This window comes from Zootoca vivipara, chromosome 2 (genome assembly GCF_963506605.1).
Source record: "Zootoca vivipara chromosome 2, rZooViv1.1, whole genome shotgun sequence".
In the NCBI taxonomy this organism is placed as follows: domain Eukaryota; kingdom Metazoa; phylum Chordata; class Lepidosauria; order Squamata; family Lacertidae; genus Zootoca; species Zootoca vivipara.
Window position 1 is genome coordinate 32,180,865 of NC_083277.1, and position 21,182 is coordinate 32,202,046.

The 21,182-nt window shown below is 39.8% G+C and overlaps 1 protein-coding gene across 1 annotated transcript in view; it reads left to right on the top strand.

Moving 5' to 3' along the window:
* CNTN6 (contactin 6) overlaps positions 1-21,182 on the top strand; it is a 163,356-nt gene that overhangs the window by 118,604 nt on the left and 23,570 nt on the right. Inside the window, exons 11-12 of the mRNA XM_035108102.2 lie at positions 5,455-5,582; positions 20,419-20,594. Of these exons, the coding sequence (XP_034963993.2) occupies positions 5,455-5,582; positions 20,419-20,594 (304 nt within the window). The remainder of the gene's footprint in view (positions 1-5,454; positions 5,583-20,418; positions 20,595-21,182) is intronic.

Consider the following 21,182-nt stretch of genomic DNA (forward strand, 5'->3'; position numbering starts at 1 on the left):
TCTGTGACTTCTGGCCTTTCTATAAACTCCATAGTATGAACTCGTCACATACTCTGCTGATGGAGATAAAAGATGGACAGAATGGCTGATTGTCCTTACTTTTATCTCTTGTGCACTTTTTCAGCACTGGCAGTTTTGTCAGGCAGCTCACACTCTTGATTTTGAGTGTCTTGGTGCTTTTCTGTCTTCGTATTTATAAGAAAAGTTTCCCCAGGATGGGACTTCTTCTTCCTCTCCTCACCTTGCCCCTGCATCCCCCCCCCACTCTGCTCCAGAGGGTCACCCATCCCTCCTGAGCAATTCTGGGGACACACACAGGGGGCTTGGGGGATGGAGAAGGAGAAAAATGGGAAGCCCCATTTGGTAGAACAGATGTCTGTTGCACAAACAGGATGTCATCACTGGGTGCCACACCCTCTCTTTTAAACTGATATTGCAAATGGCACACAGTATGTATTAGAAAAGGCAGTACTATATATACGGTAAATGTTGTAACTAAAAAAAAAGATGGGAAACAAGCTGATTATTTTGTATTCTAACAATAATTCAAATGTTTTAATGTTTCGTGCATATCTCCACGAATATTTATATTTCGCCTTCTTGGTCTGTTTCACTTCCTTGGCATATTTCATCCACTTCTATGCAGCACCAAAGTGGACTGAACTTCCTAATTTTCTAAACATCAGGTGTCATTTCTAAGTTGAGGGACATTTGCTGTTTCCACCTCACAAATGGACTTTATTTATTTATAACATTTACATCCCACCTTTTCTCAGTGTGGTGTCCATGGTTCTCTCACTCCCCACTTTAGCCTCACAACTGTGTGAGTTAGGTTAGGCTCACAGTGGATGACTGGTGTAGGGCTTCATGGCTGAGAGAGGATTTGAACTCTGGACTCATGAACACCTGCCCAAAACTCTAACTACTACACTACACAATATTTCAAAAAAAAAATTATTCTTGGGATTGGAAGGTACCCCAAGGGTCATCTAGTTCAACTCCCTGCAATTCAAGAATATCAACTAAAGCATCCATGACAGATGGCCACCCAGCCTCTGCTTAAAAACCTCCAAGGAAAGAGAGTCCACCACCTTCTGAGGGAGTCCAGTCTACTGCTGAACAGCTCTTTCTGTCAGAAAGTTCTTCCTGATGTTTAGTCTGAATCTCCTTTCTCATAACTTAAAGTCGTTGGTTCAGGTCCTACCCTCTGGAGCAGGAGAAAACAAACTTGCTCCATCCTCCATGTGACAGCCTTTTGAAGATGGCTATTATATCTCCTCTCAGTCTCCTCTTATCCAGGAGACACATACCCAACGCCCTCCACCATTCCTCGTAAGGCTTGGTTTTCCATCTTGGTAGCCCTCCTCTACACACATTCCAGCTTGTCAACATCCTTCTTAAATCGTTGTACCCCATATTATATTAGTACAGCTGATTCTTCATGCCTAAGTGTTGAACCTTACATTTATCCCAATTGAAATTCATTTTGTTAGTTTTGGCCCAGTTTTACTTACTTGTACTCAGTTTAGTTCCTCCTTTTATCTATGTCATCTTGTCACTCACATGTTACCTATCATTGTTATTAAAATGCCTTTTATCCACTATTTTCTCTAAGGGCCCCAGAGTCTAAACTCTGTCCTTAATAGATTCACCAAATATGTACATTCATTGAGCTTTTAGTTTGCTTTCAGTGTGTAGCAATTTATGGAATATTAATAATTCTGTCCCTCCCCTTGTTTAACCCTTATAATATGGCATCCCAAACAGGGCATCTTCAGAGGGGAAAAGAGAAAGAAAGATTCCATAATATATTTACATCGCATATGCTTTTGAATCTGTGAGTCTTTCCAACAATAATGTAGCATTTATCTTCTTCTAATCCAAGCATTTAAGCACTAGACAACTCCACAAGGGTAACCATACAAGATTTTCAGACAATGTGAAGTGTTTGAAAAGCTCCTTTCTTTATCTATTTTAGTCACTGGATGTCACAAAAAAAAAAACTTGGGGAAAAAGAAACCTTTATCTTGGTGGTGGCTTGATGCAGAGCTCAGTGATGCCAATTAAAAAGTATTACTTCACTTTGAAGAGCATAGACATTCTTATCTGGAAATGCCAGCATGCTGATAGCATTGTGAAGTCTACCTTTCCAGCTTCTCGTACAATTTGTCACTAATCTCCCATCTGGTATGCTGATTCTTGGCGGCCATGTGTCCTGCTTCATGGAAGACATTCCTCTATCCAAAGGCATCCTCTTTGTCAAGTGTTGTCCGGTCCAAACCTTGTTTAAGGACTAAGAACTCTAAGGAGGGAGAGCAGCAGCCTCCTCAAAGTTGCCCCATCAATAGTTAGCAAACCCAGCAGGCACAGAGTCTTCTCCACAATGCATTTCTGTGTATTGCATTTATACCTCTTACAGTAATTCTTTCTAAATCTGCACCTGCATATATAAACTGCTTTCAGGGTTGGTTGTTGTTGCTGTTGCTGTTGCTGTTTTCCAATCAAACGGCATATAAATCCTATGAAATCTTTAAAAATCACATAGTTATAGAATTGGAAAGAGACCCTGAGAGTCATAGCCCAAGTCCCTTTCAAGCTGGACTCTGACTGTAATAAATTTCATGTTCACGTTCAAGTCCCTTTCAATGCAGGAATCTCAACTAAAGCATCCCTGTGGCCTGTTCTGCCCTCTGGCTTAGGGAGGTATTCCCTGTTCTGGTGTGGTATGTTTGTGGCCACCCTAATTAATGGTTCTGAGGGTCCCATTTATTTATTTATGAAATATAACCATATGGTAATACAGATCTTTACCACTTGTGATTCCACTAGGCCAAAAGCAGCCCATCAGCCATACACAGTGCACCACCAGGGCCTTAGTAAACCTGTTTGCTGCCTGCCTGGAACTGCACCTAGAAGACTACCGTACAAGGCTAGTGGGTTTTGCTGAACATGGTAGGCCGCAAATTGAAGCGAGCTGGGCCTGCGTAGGCAGGTGACTGCTCTGAACAGCCAGGCTGCTTCTTCACCCAGCAGAGAAATACACATTCCTGAAAGAGGGTTCCCCTATTATCCAGAAATCCTTGATCTTTAACCAACTTTCATTACGGTACCCAAGTAACACATGAATGCAGGCTGGAACTAGACTTCCATCCTTTGGAAATAGATAAAATGGTATTCTTCTTAGAGAGCTCTGTGCAACTGATCACATGCCAAGTCAAATAATAGGTTGGGCACCAGCACCTAGTCTGCCGTGGTTGGAGTTCTTGGGAGGTATTACAGCCATAGCTGACACTGGGTCTCTAGCACCCACTTTAAAAAACTGACATACAAACAAACTCCCCCAGCACTGATTCAAGAGCTGGGTCTGCATGGCTGGACTCACCAGCACAGTCATGACTTTTAATTTCCCTGCAATGGACTTCCCCATTGAACAGACTGGAAGCAAAGCATATTTAGTGTTTAGTGTTGCACATTAGTTATAGGGCTTGGAATATCTTTCCTGCATTCATTGAAGCACAGACATTATTGTTATTATTTATTAATTTTATATTCCACTCTTCACATAAAAACACAAATCATAGCATCATAGCAGAAGACATGTGCCAAACCAGTTCTTTTTACCATTTTGATCAATCCTCTACCTATATAAATGCATGAAAACTTAACTGAGGATGGCATTGATTTTTAAGTTGAGTCTAGGCAGAGAAACAAAGCGGAGGTACTAGAGCAACTTACTGATTCAGCAATGGGATGCCATCATGAAAAGCAAATCCCAGGGAGTTAGCTTTTTAAAAAATAAATAATCTGACACCTGATCACCTCAAACACTAAGCACAGGTGTGAGAATTCTCTTGTGTTTGACAGTTGGTTGAACACAGCCTGTGATAATTAACTCCAAATTAGTTTCTCTGGCTCTGCTCACGTTATAGTTTGCTCTTGCATTTTGCAGCTGGCACAACAATGTTATACAATGGGTAGTAGTAATAATTTTCTCTCTGTGTCTTCAGAAAAATGTGGCTTGGATTATTTTCTTTGGGTCACTTGACTCTGCCCTCTCCCATTTTAGGGCTGCAGTCAAATAAGGGGAAGGGATGGCAATTGGGTCCTCTGTGGATGAATACAAAAAACAACAACCCTTACAAGTATTTGGGTTTGAGTTTGAATGAGATAGCACTGTGGTGGGGTGTTTACCATTATTACATACTCTGATGTGGTACAATAATGAGTAGGGACTGTAGTGCATGAGCACTCTTACAAATTTATGCCAAACCTAACAACTTCCAATGTGGTTTTTGATTATGGCTATGATGATTAGGGTAGAAAATTAATTTGCTTCTCATTTAAAAATGAACTTATTTAATTTACACTTCCTGAAACAATACAGGAACTGAAAAGCAGCCATCTTTCAAAATCCACACTTCTCTGAATTTTGCAGTGCAGTTCTCCAACCCAGGAATGTATACATAACTGCACACACTAGGGTAAAGATTAGACAAGTGGATAGAGGAGAGGCTACTAGCCATGATGGCTATGTTCTGCCTCCACAGTAATGCTTCCAAATACCAGTTGCAGGAAACCGCAGGCTCCTGTGCTCAAATTCTACTCGCAGGTTGGCCACTTGGAGAAGTGGATGCTGGACTAGATGGGCCATTGGCCTGATCCAGCAGCCTCTTCTTATATACTTAAGTAATGTGTGCTTAAAAATGCACATAGTGAAAATAACATACGAAAATTTATTAGGAGAAATTGCTTGCAAAAATGTGCATATTAGGCACAAGCGGACACAATAATGTGCTTGTTAGGAGAATGTCACAGTAAAAGGCTATTGAATTTGCATGAGGATTTTACAAAACAATAGTTCACAAACTGATGTGGGGCCGTGAACAACTGATCTAGGGTAGGAAAAATGTGAAACTGAAATTCACAGATTGGCCCGTCTCTAATAGTGATGCACCAAAGTTATGGCAAGCAATCATTTTGTGCTGTTTTCGTTATTTGTCAGATTGTAAGCAATGCCGGATGACTAATAGCTTTCACTAATATTGTGAAAATTACATAGGTCACATACTTCATATTGTAAATAGTTCATTATCTGAGATGAGGAGTATTCTTCACCTGTGAGGAAACACAACATAATTAGACTTCTTGTTGTGGATTTATTCCTTCCTCAGAAGAATCCAATGCTGAGCAGAGAAGAATTCAGGCTACTGGTGTGGATAGATTATTAGTCAATTTTTGGTATGCCTAATCTGTTGCTTCTAGTACAGTGATGAATGATACACGGAGATGAAAATCTATCTGGATTGTGCTCCGTTTGCTGTAGACAACATCAACTATGATTAATGTCCAAATATTAAAAGTAACATTACATCGTTGTTACGGCTCTTAGTGATCAGAACAATATCCTGTTAATAACTGGTTTGTGTGGTTGTTTTCTTTCCCCCTTCTCTTCAGAATCTTTATCCTAGAGGATGGCAGCCTGAAGATATATAATGTTACCAAATCAGATGCAGGTGTATACACGTGCATAGCAATGAATCAATTTGGAGTTGCTAGGAACTCGGGGAACCTGATTGTGAAAGGTACTTTATTGTCTTCATCTGCGCTTTATGCATATTGAAAACGCACATGCATATTTGATTAACCATGCTGAGATGTCAGAGAATATAATAGTACTGTCAGAGGCACGGTTTGAACCAAATCTCCTGTCTGGAACAGGGCTGCTGAGATGCCTTTGGCAAACCGGAGGGTGCCTGGCCAAGCTGCAGGTGGTGCCAGTGCTTTGATATCATTCTTAGATGGTGATACTGACAACAAATACACAATCCGTTCTCAGGCTCCAGTCTGGATATCAGTGCATTTCAAATAGGTTGTTTCTCTTCCAAACATGTGATAAAGTATGGAGAGATACCGTAGTACGGTGAAATACAGCTCGACTTCAGTTTCAGAAATTAAACACTCAGCCCTATGTAGGTGTTTGTAATGGGGTTTAAATAAAGACATGAGGAGAGAAGGGTGTGCATGGGTGTATTAGCTCTGTCCTCATTCCAGTTTCCAGTGTTCCTCCATGCTCCCAAGAGATAGTTCTGCAGTGGGGAAGCCTCTTGAACTCATTGAGGCTTTTGTGCAGTGCAACACCGCCCCCCCTGGGGGGATCTGAGTTCTATAATACGTGGGATCCTCCATGGTGAGTTCAGGATGGTTCCCTGATCCATACGGTCACACCTAGACATGCAGAGGACATGAAGGAACTAGTATGAGGAGCACACACAATCCACCCTCACATATTGAAAGCTGGTGCCTAATAGAGCACATGTCTCTCATGTAACTGCATACAGTCGTACCTTGGAAGTCGAACAGAATCCATTCCAGAAGTCTGTTCAACTTCCAAAACATTAGAAAACCAAAACGTGGCTTCTGGTTGGCTGCAGGAAGCTCCTGCAGCCAATTGGAAGCCCTGTCGGACGTTCGGCTTACAAAAATAGTATGCAAACTGGAACACTCACTTCCGGGTTTGCGACATTCAGGAGCCAAAACTGTCAGGAGTTAAGCTGAAACAAACAAACAAACAAAAATTCCTTTCAGTAGCACCTTAGAGACCAACTAAGTTTGTCATTGGTATGAGCTTTTGTGTGCAATCATGCACACGTCTTCAGATTAAGCTGTTCGACTTCCAAGGTACGACTGTATTTCTGAATTGTCTGGAAAGGTATTTGTTCTACTCAATAACCTATCGGGGAGATACAATGAGCATCTAGCATCAAGACAACACAATGAGAAGTTACATTGTGATTGCTGAGCCTACCTTGTACCAGATCAGGCATCTTCTCCATGTGACCAATATATCCCATTCTGAGTGTCTGCAGCTCTCTAGGTTCTCAGATGGAGGTCTTTCATGTTTTAATGAGAGATGTCTGGAACTGAACCAGGTACATTTTGTCTGCAGTGCATGGGCTCCACTGAGCTATGCCCCTTCCTGAACAAATCACACGGGGAGGGGGATAAGCCAGGGGTGCCCATTTCCTGATGAATAGCTCCTAAACATGAGGGGTGAATCCCACAATACACAACCACCACAAATCTCCCTGCAATGGCTTTCCCGTTCATTTCAATGAAGGGAACATTTCTGCTACAGGTGCATTCCCCTGCACGGTTGGAGGCTTTTTTTTCACTAATTCCCCATTCAGTCTGTTCCCCAAACTTACACTCTTCTTAAGGTTGTCCCAGCCATTGGGAGCAGCTCTTTCATGGGCACAGAGGCTGCAAGGAGAAGGGGAAAAAGGAGCCCCCCCCCAGCAGAGTTCTGCACACAGGTAGTATGTATCCAACCCATATCAATGAAGGTTTGGTGGGCCAACATGAGCTTTTCATCAGCTGATGTGACAAGTATCTGTGTAGCAAAATATGGACAGCCTTTTGTACAATAGCTTGTACGATGCAGATAGGAAGCGTAGCCATGCAAGAACTCTGCAGCTCTGTAGCTATGGGTGAACTCTGGCTGCAGACGGGCTTAGATATATCCTGTCATCTTTGCAATGGCTGCTGTGCCTGAAGATAGGAGAGTGGGGGCAGTACATGGCTGCCAGCTAATAGAGATTTTCCTACAGCTCAAAAGATACAGAAGCATTCTTAAGGGCTTGGGTTAAGCCCCCAGCGATAAACCCACGAACAGGTTGTTTAAGTGCCAAGAAACGGCAGCTGTAGAGGGGCAACTTAAGTATTTGTGTGTGGTTTTTCCTCAATCTGATCTTGTTTGGCATTTTAAAATAATTGGTTTTCTCTACAGAAAGCTCTGCATTCTGATATTAAATTGTGACCATAACTGATGAGGAATGGGTTTTAGGGGCAGATTGCTTTAAATGTAATTATCAGCCCTCTGAAGAAAAAAAAGGTGACACTAGATAACATTAACAATGATGGTATTTTGAAGAAAAATAAAGTGGCCATTATAGCTTGTAATAACATAGTTGCGTGTCTCTTCCCACCACCACCACCGCCCACCCGCCAATATACACACTGATTAGTTTTATTTTTATAATGTCAAAATACTTTTACCTTGCCAGCAGCCATGTTACTGTAACACCAGTAGTCAAGTGAATTATATTTCGCTTGGTTGTTACAAAAGTGGTAACAGTGCAGGTTGGATATTTTTTATAGCCTGGCTAGCATAGAGCAAAACTGCCTGCATTTAAGCATAAAGATCCAGGGAATGCTGCAGCTAAGTCCATTGACCAAGGATTTTTGTTGTTTCTTCTTATTAAAAAAACCCAGCCTCATTTTACTACTCTTCTCCCCTGAATGTGTCCCAGTGCTGGATTGCAGGCTCATACACAATGCATTAAAAGATAACACACAAAATAACGCTAATGAGGGGAAATCCCCCCCCTCATACAGCTCAAACTAGAGTCAAGGCCAAAGGCCACATTCACATGGAAGTTTATTTTGTTTTCATGACTTTCCCCTGGTGGGTTCCACATTCTATTTGAGCTTTCACACAACATAAAAGCCACTTCTGGAATGATAGTGGAATATAGTGCAGGTCTAGTGCTCATTTCTATGTTATTTGCTTCCAGGAAAAAAAAATCTATTAGCAAATAATATGGAAATGAGTACCAAATTTATACTGGAAACAGTATTCTTCAGCCACTAAATGACTGGGGAAACAGGAATCTTGAAAGTTAATAATGATGGAAACAGGAACACGTTTCTAGGCATTCCACAACTACTCAGCTTTGGTTCTTGTTTTATACAATACTAGCTGGCCCTGCACGTGTTGCTGTGCGGTAGTCTGTCAAATGGAGGGTAATAGCCCCCCTTCAGATCCCCCTGAGTCTCAGAGTCCCCCTGTTTTATAGGATCTCATGGCGGAGGCAGGGTTTGTGGGTGTGGGCTAGACTCCATGGGGAGGGAGGAGGAGGTGGAGGAGGAGCTGTGGGAATAACACTACTTGAGGGCGCTGTTTTAGTTTGTGGAAAAGCAGGTTTTTACCTGCACAGGTATGAGATGTGAGCAATCCGAGGTTGTGCAAACACTCGGGTAGTGGCATAGACCGTTGTGTCCAAATTCCAGGACAATCGGTCAAGCAGTTTCAGAGAAAAGTGGAGCCCACAGTTTCACCTTTTTTTACATTTACAGTGGTACCTCTACTTACAAATAACTCTACTTACGAATTTTTCTACTTACAAATGGAGCTCCGTCCGCCATCTTGGATGCGGTTTAGATAGGATTTTTCTACTTACAATTTTTTAGATAGGGTTGCTTCGACTTACGAATTTTTTCTCCCAATGCATTCCTATGGGATTCGATATACAAATTTTTTCGACTTACAAATGTGTGTTCGGAACGCATTCAGTTAATAAGTAGAGGTACCACTGTGTGTATATATATATATGTGTGTGTATATATATATATATGGTACTCATTGCTTAACATTTTCAAAAGATTTGTCTCCCCTCCATCCAGCAAACATAAGCAGTCTTTGCTGTTCCAAAAGTCAGAATATTTATTGACCTTATTTGACATGCCCTTCTTTGGCTGCAAACCCAAGTCCCACCCAGCAGGAGGCCATCACCTCATTCGCAGCCATGCTATGCATGGTGGCTGGGGCAGAGAGTAGGTGCCACCTCCAATGTGGGGCTTTCTGTGGGCTGCTGCTAGCTAACAGGAATCTCACCAGCAGCAATCTCACCCACCTGTTCAGCAGCAGATGGAAGAGTGATCTATCTGGCCTCATTGCCAGTACTGTAGTTGGCAAGACTGGCAGAGGGAAACATCTCAGTCCAATCCAAACCTCTCCCAGTTCCTCTCATGTGCAAGCAGCAGCAGGAGGAGGGAGGGAGGGACAATGAGATTGCTCTGTTACTCATTCCTTTTGAGATGGCTATGCCTGTTTCTTCAAGTACCGTAAATATAAACTAAGTTTGTCATTGGTATGAGCTTTTGTGTGCATGCACACTTCTTCAGATATACTGAAACAGAAGTCACCAGGTGCTTATATATAGTGAGAGGGTGGGGAGGGGTATTACTCCCTCCTTGTGGGTGATTGACTGACTGATAGCTGTTGCCGACTGTTAACGACTGCAATAGGTCTTACAGGAAAAAGCAAGGGGTGAGATGGCTAAAGATAGCTTTATCATGTACAATGAGATAAGAATCCAATGTCTTTATTCAGATCTGGTCTCTCTAAGCTTGGTAATAAGTTGCAGTTCAGCAACTTCTCTTTCCAGTCTGTTTCTGAAATTCTTTTGTAATAAGACAGCTACTTTGAGATCTTGTATATAGAATGTCCTGAGAGATTGAAGTGTTCTCCTACTGGTTTTTCTGTCTTGTGATTCCTAATGTCTTTTTTTTAAAAAAATTTTTTAAAAAGCTTTATTTCTTATTTTTTTTAAAAAAAGTTACATGCACACAAACCACATAATCAACAAAATCAACGCGAAAAAGTAAACACAAATATAACTGCAAATAATATATATACCAAGTTATACATCAAAACTCTGAAGAACAGAAACAAAGCAAAGAAGAAGAAGAAAAAAGAAAAAAGAAAAAGAAGAGAGAAATAAAAGAGGGGGAGAAGGGAGAGAGGGGATAAAAAAGGAAAAAAAGAGGGGGAGGAAAAAGAGAGAGAGAAAAAAGAAAGAAAAAAAAAGGAGAAAAAAAAAGCATATATGTATATATACATATATTTAAAAATAAGAATAAAAGAATGAATAAAAGAACTTCCGATTGATGATATACCGTTTCTCGCCATTTTTCTATTTTCCCTGTTTTCCTCTTCCTTGTTTTCCCACCTTTTGTGGGTAACTCTTCTCCCATTACTTCCCCTATTTTCTCTTTAAGCAATCCTTAAATTAAATTAGACAAACTACCAATTCACAGTTCAAACCCTCTTTTTTTAGGTGATCTTCCACTGATTTCCATTCCGTTTGTACTCTCTGTTTTGCTACATTCCTTATGGCCGCTGTCATTTTATCCAAATTCATATATTCTATCACTTTAGTTAACCAATCTTGAATTGAAGGCACCTCTTCCCCTTTCCATTTTTGTGCTATTGTTATCCTTGCTGCAGCTCCTGCATACAATATTACGTTTCTCTTCTCTTTGGGAATATTTTCTGGTAGCATGCTTAACAAAAATAGTTCCGGTTTCTTTTCAAATGTTATTTTTAAAATGCTTTTTAATTTCTCGTAAATCCCGTTCCAAAATTCTTGTATTTTTTTGCAGTGCCACCAGCAATGCATGAGCGTACCAATCTTTTCTTGGCATTTCCAACATTTGTTGGATCCTGCTTTGTATATTTTATGTAGTTTTTCTGGGGTTAAATGCCACCTGTAAATCATTTTTAACATATTTTCCTTTATTGCCGTGCAGGCTGTAAATCTCATGCTTTCATTCCAGAGTCCCTCCCATTGTGTACAATATATAGTTTTGCCAATATCTTGCGCCCATTTCACCATTACATTTTTAACTACCTCATCCTTTAAATTCCACTCTAATAAAAATTTATATAATTTAGTAATTTGTTTATCCCCATTTTCAATCAATAATTCCTGTAATTTTGATTTCCCTTCTTGGAATCCCACTTTTTTATGACATTGGAAGAGACTCTGGACCTGGTTGTAATGGAGCCAGCTTGTACATTCCTTTTTAATCTCTTCATGTGATTTCAATACAAAGTTCCCCTCTTCTCTCCTAACTATCTCTTGATATGTTTTCCATTTCCCTTCTTTTTTCCTTCTATTTATGGCTGTCATCTCAAATGGGGAGGCCCACCAGGGTGTTTTTGGCTCTAAGATTTTTTTATTATCCTCCCAAACTCTCAATAGTGACCTTTTTATAATGTGATCTGTGAACTCTTTATAGCTTCTCTCTCTCTCCTTCACCAGGTAGGTGTGCCAGCTCAACACATTCCTAAAACCTTCTAATTCCAATAGATCTTTATCTTCCTGTATGATCCATTCTTTTATCCAACATAGACTTGTTGCTGCATAATAAATTTTGAGATCTGGCACTCCCCAACCTCCTCTTTCTTTAGCATCTGTTAGAAGCCGGTATTGGATCCTCGGTTTTTTGTTTCCCCAGATAAATTTACTTAATTCCTTCCTCCATTGTTCAAAAATTTCAGTTTTCCCAATTATTGGCAGCATTTGAAAGAGGAAAAGAAATTTGGGCAAAATTGCCATTTTTATGGCGGCTATTCTTCCTGACATTGATAAATTTAAATTCCCCCATTTTTCTAAATCTTTTTTGACTTGCTTCCAGATCTTCCCGTAATTTTCTTCATATAGGTTTACATTATTAGATGTTAAATTTATACCTAGATACTTTACTTTTTCAACTATTCCCCATTTTAATATTTTTTTCATGTCCTCTAGTTCTTTTCCTTTTATATTTTTGGTAATTATTTTTGTCTTTTCTTTGTTAATTTTTAGCCCTGCAATTTCTCCATATTTTTTCAATTTTTCCTCTAAGAACGGGATTGAGTTTGTCGGGTCTTCCAATATGATTACAATGTCATCAGCGAACGCTCTGATTTTAAATATGCTGTTTTTAACTATTAACCCTTTTATATTATCGTCTTCTTTTATGTCTTTAATGAGACACTCTATCGCCAATACAAAAAGTAGAGGCCGTAGTGGGCATCCTTGTCGGGTCCCTTTACTAATTTTTAAATCTTCCAATATCTCCCCGTTAATTATTAATTTCGCTGACTGTTCATTGTAAATTGTTCTAATCCCGTTTAAAAAATTCCCCTCGATACCAATTTTCTTCAATACCCTTTCCATAAACACCCAGGTTAAGTTGTCAAAAGCCTTTTCGGCGTCCAAAAAGATGAACGCCGCTTTTTGGCTTGGGTGCCAATCTAGGTATTCTATCGCATTTAATATAATCCTCATATTGCTTGCCATTCTTCTCTTGGGTAGAAACCCTTGTTGTTCTTTATCAATCAATCTACTTAATATTTTTTTAAGACGTTCTGCCAAGATAGATGCAAATATTTTATAATCTAAATTTAATAATGAAATCGGCCTAAAATTTCCTACACTTTCTTCTTTCTCTTCTCCCTTTGGAATTAGTGTGATGAACGCTTGCTGCCAAGATTTGGGAAAGGTCCCTTTTTCCAAAATTTCATTCACGAGTCTTTTATATATCTCTTTTAGTTCGTTTTTAAATATCTTGTAGTGCTGTACCGACAGCCCATCTGTCCCCGGGGATTTTCCTTGTTTTAATTTTCCAATTGCTTCCATTATCTCCTGATCTGTTATTGGATTATTTAACATTATTCTTTCTTCTTCCTTTATTTGCTCCATGTTCCTCTTTTCAAAGTATTGCTCTAATTTCTTTTTACTTATTTCTTCTTTCTTATATAATTTTCTATAATAATTGTTGAAGCAATTGTGTATATCCTCTCTTTTTGTCCAATACTTTTCCCCCTCCTTCACCGCCGTAATTATCCTCTTATTTTGTTCCTTTCTTAATTTCCACGCCAATAATTTTCCTACTTTCCCTCCCATTTCGAATGTCTTTTGTTTTGCCCACTTTATTTTCCTCTCAATTTCATTCCCCACCAACATCGACAATTCATTCTGTAATATCTTAATTTGTAATATTATTTTATTATCTGTAGGGTTTTTAGCCAATTCCTTTTCTTTTTCTTTTATCGCCTCTTCTATTTTACCTACTTTTTCTCTTCTTTCTTTATTAATTTTACTTTTCTGTTGGATGTAGATGCCTCTAATAAAAGCTTTACTGGCCTCCCAAATTGTTGTAATTTCCGTTTCTCCTGTATTATTTATTTTGAAAAATTCTTCCAATAGTTTCTTAACTTTTTCTATAAAGATCTCATCATTTAATATAGTTTCATCTAATCTCCACCTCCCTAATTTCCTTTCTTTATCTCTTAATCTAATCATTACTGGATTATGATCCGTTATGGATTTCGTTAATATTTCACATTTTGACACTTTCGTTAATAATTTCACTGAGAGCCAGATCATATCTATCCTTCCTGCAGATTTATTTGAGCCTGAATAATATGTAAATTTCTTCTCTTTATCATTATGTACCCTCCAACTATCTTTTAGTTCAAAATTTTCGGCCAGATATTTAAATGTTTTTGGTAATTCTCCTTTGTTTCTTCTTCCCTTATCTGTTCTATCTTTACTTGCATCTACCACCCCGTTAAAATCTCCTACTAAAACTACTTCTTCTCTTTCAATGTTTTTCACCATTTGGTCTCCTAATTTTTGGAAAAAGTTTACCTTGCATCCATTCGGTGCATAAATGTTTACTATGATCACATTGCCTCCTGGTATTTCCAGCCTTACGCCCACTACCCGACCTTCTCCATCTTGAAATAACTTTTCAGCCTTAATATTTTTCTTTACATATGTTACTACGCCTCTTTTCTTTCTTTTATCCAATGAGACGTAATCCTCTCCCAGTCTTTTATTTCTCAAAATTCTTTCATGTTTTTTTGAAACATGAACTTCCTGGAGACAGATTACGTCCCACGCTCCTTTCTTTAATATATGTTCTACTTTGTTTCTCTTCACCTTGTTATTCAAGCCATTCACGTTCCATGAAACAATATTTAAATTCATCCTTTAATAGCTTAATATCAGATCAATAAAAATACACTTAATTCCTAGAAATAGCTAGGAAACAAGAGGGTTAAACTTGCAGCCTTTACAATATTTATTTATCACACACCCCTCTTTCCAGAGGTGATGGTTCCTGTAATGGAAAACTTCTCGTGCAAAACAGAGAGAAAGTCCCACCACCTAGGTATAAAGAGAGGAGGGTGTAGGGAAAGAGAAAAGAAAAAAGATTTAGGGCAATTAACTTTTATCATATACGTGTATGTAGTCCTTTCCAGTCTCTCTTCCTCCCTACTTTCCGATTTACTTTTCTTCTTGATTGTTATCCTCCTCCTCCTCCCCTGTTATCTCCTTCCTAAGCCTCCTTCCAAACCTTTCTCCCTCCTCAACTGATTTAATTATTTTTCTTCTTTCTTTATAAAAGAAGGACAGGCCCCGTGGGTACTCCCAAGTATACCAAATTCCTTTCTTTCTCAGGACATCAGTCAATTCTTTATAATTCTGCCTTTTCATTCTAAATCTTTTGGGAATTTCCTTGTAAATTGCCACTGTTCTTCCCTCTATCACCAATTCCTCTTTCTTCTTTTTCTGCAGAATTCTATCCTTTAACAGATGTGAATTAAGGAAGAGCATGCAATCTCCCAACATGTTCTTTTTCTTATCTATTTTAACTCTATACACCTTGTCTACATCCATCCACAATTCTTCCTCTTTCACCTTTAACCAACCCGCCAACTCCCTCACCACCTTCTCTTCGATCTGTTCGTTTTGTGATTCTGGAACGCCTCTTAGCCGGAGAGTCAGGGCGTTCTGTTTCATTTCTAATAAGGCTAGTTGATCCTCCAGCTCCTCACACTTTTTCTTCCACTCCTCTTTGTTGTCCTCACTTGTATTCTGTATTCTCCTCAGTTCTTTATTTTCCATGACTACTTTCTTAATCGCTTCCTCCTGTTTATTGACTTTCGTGTTAATTTCTTTGATTGCCTGATCCAGTTCCTTATTTTTTGTACTCAAATCTTTTATCTGTCCTGATATCTCCGTGATGACTTTGGAATTCTGTTCTATTTTTGTTTCTACTGAGTCCAACTTATCACTTAAAGATTTGTTCACTTTTTCAACAGAGTCTAGCTTTTCACCTAAGGTCTTATTCATTTCAAAAATCAGTTCCTTAATATCCATTAGTGGATCATTCTCCTGGGGTGATGATTCTCTTCTCTTGTTGTTTGATGCCATCACTTGATTCTGTCCTTTTTTCATTTTACCCTCTTTTCACTCTTCCCTTCCCTTTTTAGCGACGTCCTTCTAATCTTTCACACTTGGGAGTTCCCTTGTGGCCTTTCAAGATCTTATCAGTCCCATCATTCTGATCTACTCTTTAAAATCAGTGAAGAGGTACTTGCTATTTCCCTCCTGGCCTCTAGATGTCACTCGCGATCTCTTCTTCTTTCCTCTTGCGTTCTCTCCTCTCTCCTCTTTCGTTGTTTTCACTTCCTTAGAGAAGGGGGAAGTCTGTCCGTTTGTGAAATTCCACTTAAAACAATCCCGCCATTTTTCAGTCTTTTCTTATTAGCGTTTTTTTATTTTTACCCCCTTCTCCAATTTCCTTAAAATGTGGTTTCACCCCTTAGCGCCAAGCTGTTGTTTTCCTTCCCTTTTCCTCTTCGTTAATCTCCCCTCTACCCTTCGCCCGCGTCCTCCACTTTCCGTGCCGGATCGGGTTACTTTTGGATGTTACTTAATGTCTCTCTCTTTGGCGCTTTTTAGGAGCTTGTCCTCCTCCCCTCTCTTCCCCCCTGATCGCTCAAAGTAACTTTGTAACAGGTTTTCTTACGATATATTCTTTCAATCCTCCAGCGTTCCTTTTCGGCTCTGCTCTGCTTGTCTGCTTCACCTCTTAGTCCGTTTGCTCTTTACTCGCTGTTTCCAGCTTTCTCTGCTTTTTATCTCCGCCGGAGAATCTTTGGTGCTGCCTGGCTGAGATTCGGCGTCTGCCCGGTAAGTAACTTGCTCAGTTCTGCGCCTGGCTCCTCTCCGTCCCTCTCACTCTGCGTTCGGTGCCGGAACGGAGTTCCGCCTTTTGGCGCCGCTTTTTTTTCTTCTGGCGATATCTCCGTGTTACCGCTGTTTCTAGTGGGGTTTTAAGACGCTTGCCCCCCTAGTTTTGTTTACTTTCGGGCTTCTGAGTCTCCGCTGTAGCGGAGCTCTTCAGAATGGCGTCTCAAGCTCAGCGCACCAAGACCGGAAGTCCGTGATTCCTAATGTCAGATGTATGTCCACCCCTTGCTTTTTCCTGTAAGACCAATTGCAGTCGTTAACAGTCGTCAACAGCTATCAGTCAGTCAATCACCCACTCGCACCACAAGGAGGGAGTAATACCCCTCCCCACCCTCTCACTATATACTGTATAAGCATATATATATTAGTTGGTCTCTAAGGTGCTGCTGGAAGGAATTTTTTTTATTTTGTTTCGACTACGTCAGACCAACACGGCTACCTACCTGTACCATAAATATGTTCAGCAATATATATATATTTGCTGAAGTTAGAAAACTGTCATCCAAACTTTAGTTTCCCTTTTTTGCTAAATGTCTGCTATTCCCTAAGAGAACTGTTTTGGGCTTATAAAGTCAGCTAAGGAACAGATAATGTCTTGGATTGTGTACATAACATCCTACCAGGAATTGTTTAAATATATGTACAGTGGCACCTTGGTTTACAAACTTAATCTGTTCCGGAAGTCCGTTCTTAAACCAAAGCGTTCATAAACCAAGGCGTGTTTTCCCATAGCAGCGGGGGACTCAATTTACAAATGGAACACATTTGACAGGAAGCGAAACATGTTCTTATTCCAAGGCAAAGTTCACATACCAAAACACCTACTTCTGGGTGTGCACCATTCTTAATCCAAGTTGTTCATAAACTAAGCTGTTCTCAAACCAAGGTACCACTGTATGCATTTATGCTTTCAATCTTTGTTTTATCCATTTGTGGCTCTAGCAACTTAATGTAGCAAACACTTTAATTTTAAATAGCACATAAAAACCAGATTTAAATGCTGTGAGAGATGTGGCATTGCGACAGTGTGCACACATGTATATATTTGTTCAATAAAATAAAAATCCAGGCCCAGGTTATATGTGCAAGCAATTCTCTGCACCCAAAGATACTTGGATGCCTCCCAGCATTTAAAGATTCTGAAGTGTTGCATTTTTTCGTGGAGCGGACATGTATCCTAATTGTGAATGATGTGACAATTAAATTTTTCAAACGTAAAGAAAAGCTTTAATTTGACAATTGCAACATTTATTAAAAATCAAAATAACAACATGCTATCATAATGGTAGTGTTTGCAGGGAACATTTGTTTTGGTTCCCCTCTGGATAGGTTTTGGCTGTTCAATTATAGGCCTCATTGCTTCAGCATTATATTCAACTGAAATGTCAGAATTCCGAAAAGCATATCTAATGGGCAAATTAAGTTTATTGCTGCTTATTGAGTTGTTTATTCCTTATGATAAGAAGTCTTTATTATACCTCAAGTGTGCTGAGTGCATTGTCTATTTTTTCTCTTTGGAAACGGGGCATGCTCCATAATACATGTCTGCAGTTAGTAAGCAAGACAGATAGATAATGGGAACGTGGGAGCTTTTAAGAGGCATTTAGAAAGATTTGAGATGGAAATCTTAAGGAAAACCTCATAAAAACAACAGCTTGCATCAAGAGAAACAAACATCTCAGCATCACTCATAGCACTTGATGTGATCTGGCTAGACTGATAGACCCAGAGAGACCGAGCATCAGCCTTCTATAAAATATGCTTTTGTGTTTTGCTAAGACTGCAAGAATGCACACATAGACTCTGGATAATGCATGGCTGAACTGCTTAACAAAGCAGAACAATAGGACAAAATGGAACGCTGGAGCTCACACATTGCAAGGCAGCGAAGAGTAAATGTGAGAGGCTCATAAGGGATGAGCATTATAGCTGTGCTACCTCTCTTGTTGCTTCTGTTGCCCACAACTCATGGAGGGCATCTGTGTAAAGTGGGGAGTTCTCCTGTACCCATGGAAACATCATTTTCCAATTCCAGAGGGCTATGGGAACAATGATGGGGGGGGGAGAGCTACTGCACACACACCTCACATATTTACTCTTTTCTGAATACCAACACCTGCATGGGGCTTAGGCTTCAGCATTTTGTGGGTCCTCATATTTCCATGTTGATTGGAGCCAGGTATTAAGTGGGTAAAGGTAAAGGTAAAGGGACCCCTGACCATTAGGTCCAGTCGTGACCGACCCTGGGGTTGCGGTGCTCATCTCACTCTATTAGCCGAGGGAGCCGGTGTACAGCTTCCAGGTCATGTGGCTGGCATGACAAAGCCATTTCTAGCAAACCAGAGCAGCTCATGGAAACGCTGTTTACCTTCCTGCTGGAGCAGTACCTATTTATCTACTTGCATTTTTGACGTGCTTTTGAACTTCTAGGTGGGCAGGAGATGGGACCGAGCAACGGGAGCTCACCCCGTCACAAGGATTTGAACCGCCGACTTTCTGATCGGCAAGCCCTAGGCTCTGTGGTTTAACCCACAGCGCCACCCACATTAAGTTGGTACGTTGTGGCAAATGATAGGTTGTGTTTCAGAATATGCTTAGATGCTTAAGAAGCTCTGCACCAAAAGTACAGTTACACAAAGGCAGGAAGGAAAGGCCATGTCCACGAGTACTGTGTTTGGAATCAGGGTTGACAAACGGATACAATTCATGTCCATGCATTTACATGGAGCTTTCGTTGTAGTTTTTAGGTTCAGGCTGTCTTGACCAGCTCATTCCAGATCCATCCTGATTTCTTTGCGCAAAGCTTATATGGTGATAAGGATGGGCTAATTTGTCAATAGTGGTTCTTTCTGTTATGTAACAACTAGTATTCATTCATTTGCTTGTGGAGTGTTTACAATTTCTTCCTGTTAATCATTCACCCTTCCTATACTTTTCAATACTTTGCCCCACCCCTTTCCCACCCTGTGTGTGTGTGTGTGTGTGTGTGTGTGTGTGTGGATGTTTTGCACTAAGTTTTCAGAGCCCTTTGATCCATTTGAAATGCACTAACCTAAAATTTCACTAGGTGCTTCAATCCTTCCTACAAAATACCGATGAAAGCACACAGAATGACAGATTTGGAGAGAAAAGCACTGCACTTTTTAGCCTGTCCCCCAAACACATGCAGGCTATATTATATTTGGATATTTTCTGACAAATCATTTCATACTTTCTACAAGTTAGGAACAGTGGAGTCTGCTGCTTACTTTTTCCATTTTTCTAAAGACCTTAACATTATTTTTAATCATAAATAATACATCCCTTATATCTTCGTTTCACACCTCTTTCTCCCTACTAGCTACCAGTACTTAATTCATACAGTATTTATCATCTTGACTAAGCTTGATGTTGTTTTTTGTATGCATATGATCCTCATGATTGTATAATGCTTTCATCAACAAAAGCTGTTTTTGCCTAAACTGCTTATAACAGGGAAGTTGTTATCTCTAATTTATCTGACAATCATACCAATGAGAATGGAGGGGTTCGGGAATCAAAGCTCTAACTCATTCCCTTGTCCCTTAAGCAAACTATAATTTTCGTTAATTAAGTGGCTGGGAGTGTAATCTAAATTACTTGAAAGGGTTTTTTCTTCTTCTTTCAACTGATGCTTTTGAGGGTAAACACAAGTCCTTTGGGATCTTGGTAGTTCTTTCTGAAGTAAGTGATTTTTTTGTAAACTACTGATGCAACCAAGAGTGACTTGTTCTGCCTTCAACAGAGAGGACTATCATTACTACTCCACCTTCCAATATGGATGTTACAGTTGGAGAAAGTGTAGTCCTGCCTTGTCAGGTATCCAAAGATCCATCTATCAAGGTTGCGTTTTCGTGGTCATTCAATGGAGATGTTATAGATTTTAAAAGAAGAATGAGTCATTTTGAAAGAGCCGGAGGAGTAAGTTTTACAGACTCTTCTTCATATAATCAGTGTGTGTGTGTGTGTGTGTGTGTGTGTGTGTGTCATAAATCACATGGGTCCCCTTGCCCTAAATGACATATTTTTGTAATATGCATCGGGAAATCATAAAGCTATGTCTGTTTAATTTGTGGTTAGTGTTGTCATTTTGTTTTTGTCTGTATGTTTAAAAAGATGATAAATCTAAATCTGCACATTTATGTCCATTGCTGAATAGTTGGTAATAAATTTGCAGTGTGTCAGTACCAACTTGTGCTGTGCTGTTCCTGCAATGGCTATAGATGCTTTTCTCTCAGTCCCTTGGTCCCTATTGGACATGATTTGTCAGCGTAAGGCTCCTCAAAGTCTACAGTTAAGGCCAAATATTAAAACAGTAAGAAATAGCCACTAGGATATACAGTCATACCTCGGGTTAAGTACACTTCAGGTTGAGTACTTTCAATTTAAGTACTCCACGGACCCGTCTGGAACAGATTAATCCACTTTCCATTACTTTCAATGGGAAAGTTCGTTTCAGGTTAAGTACGCTTCAGGTTAAGCATGGACTTCCAGAACCAATTAAGTACT